The following is a 2,988-nucleotide window of genomic DNA, read 5'->3' on the forward strand; positions in this document are numbered from 1 at the left end:
TTTTCAATAAGGTTCCATTAGTTAATGTATTAACTATCATGAACAAAAAATGAACAATACATTTATTACAGTATTTATTAATCTTTCTTAATGTTAGTTAATGAGAATACAGTTATTCACTGTTAGTTCATGTTAATTCAGAGTGCATTAACTGTTAACAAACAAAACTAATCTGTTACATGCTATAATATATCTATATCATAATCGTTATACTATGCATTTTATATACATTGTATTTTTATATAATACATTATACAATTAAAATGTAATATAATTTTATATAATGTCAAAATGAATTTTTTTTATATGCTATAATATAACTATTAAAAAAGTTATTCTATATATTTTTATACTTTTTATTCTATACTCTATATATATTTTATATTATGTGATGTAAAATTAATGTGTTAATATGAATATTTTTATATAACAAGAATATCATATATTTATATAGTAACACTATATTATATTTGTATATATTTTGTTCATTTTTATATATTTATAATATTATTAAATTTAAATGTAATATATTAATATTAAAGTACTATTATAATAATATTAATAATATATTATAACAAAAGGATATAATACAATTTGTTGTACATATGTTTAAGTATTTATACCTCAGGGTAACACTATTTATTCATAATAAACAGTAAAGGATCAAGTCGTATGAATTCACATTCACGGTTTATATAATAAAAAAATGAATGTGTCATGAAATGCCACAAATCATAATTGTTAATTAACAAAAACGATAGTACCGTAGTATTACAATACCTGATCTTATACCACTGCTAACCCTGGCACACTTATGACTGGTTTTGTGGTCCAGGGTCACACATAGTTTTTGGACATGCACTGTGGTAATACCTTGTTGCTGTTTTTTTAATTTTTGGGTGAAATATGATTTAGACGTGTTTTTTTTAGATTAATCCTAATATATTTGGTTGATCCAATCATAATCAATCAGCTCAAACCGTAACTGAGGATTGCTAAGAATGTTAATGTGAGCAAATGTCACTACTTGCGTAAATCACGTTAAGCGAGGCAGGACGTGTGCAGAAAGATGCTAAAGGTCAGCATCAGACACACACAGATCAGCATCACACAAACACACAGCGAGCGGCAGTCAAAGCGAGGAAAGAGGCGGCGGCGGCTCTCAGCAGCAGCAGCGGCGGTGTGTCTGGTGTTTCTCGGCAGGACGGTGGCGGCTCACAGGGGTTGGTCCTACCTCGCACCTGTCTCTCCAGGCCCAGGATGACCTGCACGGCCTGCTGGAGGATGATGAGTTTAGTCTGAGCCTTGTCGCTCTTCAGGTGCGGCTGCACCATGCGGCCGAGCTCCCTGAAGGCTTCGTTAATGTCGCGCACACGAACCCGCTCCCGAGCGTTATTGGCCATGCGCCGCTCTCGCTCGCGCTGCTCCTTCTCCTCCACCGTCAGACACTCCTCCGACACGCTGCTGCCAGGGGCGACCAGGCGCTCGTTAGTCACCTCGTTAACTCATTTAGCCTCTCATTAAGTCCATTCTACAACTAAATGAACTGTTTCGGCTTCGTTAAGTTGAAAAGAACCTTGCAACTAATGAAGAATCTGTTAATTGCAGTAAATTTGTTCTACATATCTATCTATACACACACACACACACACACACACACACACACAGTAATCAACATTTGAAGTGGATCAAAAAAGTTCATCAAAGTTGTCCTAAGACAAGAACAGGTATTTCCACCAATTCCAGACCAACTGGAAGTGGCCGATTAAAACTGCACTGATTCCAGTTAAAACGAGGGATGCAGAGAGGGATCCAGTGGTGCGGAGAGGAGAGCGGGACGCGACCGATCCGGAGAATCTTTCGCTAAGTGTGACCGGACACGCAATTTCAATTTCATTACAATGTCAGTGGCTTTCAGGAGGCCTGTGGGATCTGCCGCGGAGCGAAAGAGCGCAAGACGAAAGGACAGCAAGATGAGAGAGATGCCAAGTCTGCCAAGACTTCTGCCAAGAACCGAACAGAAACACACACTGCCACTGAGAGAGCCAGACAGAAGACAGGATGAGGTGAATGCGACTGTCTCATTGTAAACGCATCCCGCTGCTGAGATGCATTTATTCAGCATGAGACTAAAAACCACTGCGGTCATCTGCAAAGAAAAGGGCTGAAGAACAGATGGAGAGATGGGTAAAAAGAAAAACAACCTGGCAAACAGAGGGTTAAACATGACATGCAAGCATTAATCAGACCATCACAAACCAAAGCGAGTAAAACATTAAGGAAACACAAAAGAACAAGTCCGTCTCTTCTAATCTGCGGGGTTAATGCCTGCTGAAAAAGCGTTTTCTCAGCAGACATGCAACAGTCAAACAGGAAGGAAAAGAAAACTATAAGATGTATGAAGGCAGATTTTAAAGGACTGAACAATTGGAAAGACAAACAGAAGTATCTAGATGATCTCCACTGTGGAAATCAGGATGTGTGCATGCATTATGCTTTATGGGCGGTTGCATTCATAATAGTCTTAAAGGAATAATCAAAATGCCATCGTTTACTCAACCCTCATGGGTCATGAGCTTCTTTTGTGGAAATGGGCACAAGTGCAACTGTCAACTCCAAACATGACAAAAAAGCACCATGTTATAATAGTAGTCCATATGACTAGTGCACTATTCTGAAGTCACATGATCATGTTCTGTGAGGAAATGACTAATATTTAAATCTTTATTCACTGAAAGTCTCATCTGTGCATGTGTTTATTCATACTTGTCGCATCAAGACATGTTTGCACCAGGGTTATTATCATTAACTAAAACTAAAACTATTAAAACATTTTTGTTAATTGAAATGAAGTTTAGAAAATTTTAAAAACATTGCCTTGGCAACTAATTGAAATATGTTAGAATTAGTAACTGGAAATAAAAACTGAAAAAGAACTAAAATTAAAACAGAAATAAAAATAAGCTAAACCAAAATTTTAATATTAAA

At 36.7% G+C, this 2,988-nt stretch overlaps 1 protein-coding gene across 5 annotated transcripts in view; it reads right to left on the reverse strand.

Moving 5' to 3' along the window:
• Window positions 1-920: 920 nt before the first annotated feature.
• The window catches only part of tcf3a (transcription factor 3a), a 38,609-nt gene continuing 36,541 nt past the window's right edge, over window positions 921-2,988 (reverse strand). For 4 of the 5 annotated variants that reach the window (XM_016534090.1, XM_016534085.1, XM_016534089.1 and 1 more), the window contains one exon: window positions 921-1,464. In XM_016534090.1, coding sequence (XP_016389576.1) covers window positions 1,107-1,464 — 358 coding nt within the window. In that variant the 3' untranslated portion in view covers window positions 921-1,106. The remainder of the gene's footprint in view (window positions 1,465-2,988) is intronic. The other variant, XM_016534088.1, reaches the window with a different exon arrangement.

Source organism: Sinocyclocheilus rhinocerous, unplaced genomic scaffold, assembly GCF_001515625.1.
Source record: "Sinocyclocheilus rhinocerous isolate Xijiao unplaced genomic scaffold, SAMN03320098_v1.1 scaffold2019, whole genome shotgun sequence".
Classification (NCBI taxonomy): Eukaryota; Metazoa; Chordata; class Actinopteri; order Cypriniformes; family Cyprinidae; genus Sinocyclocheilus; species Sinocyclocheilus rhinocerous.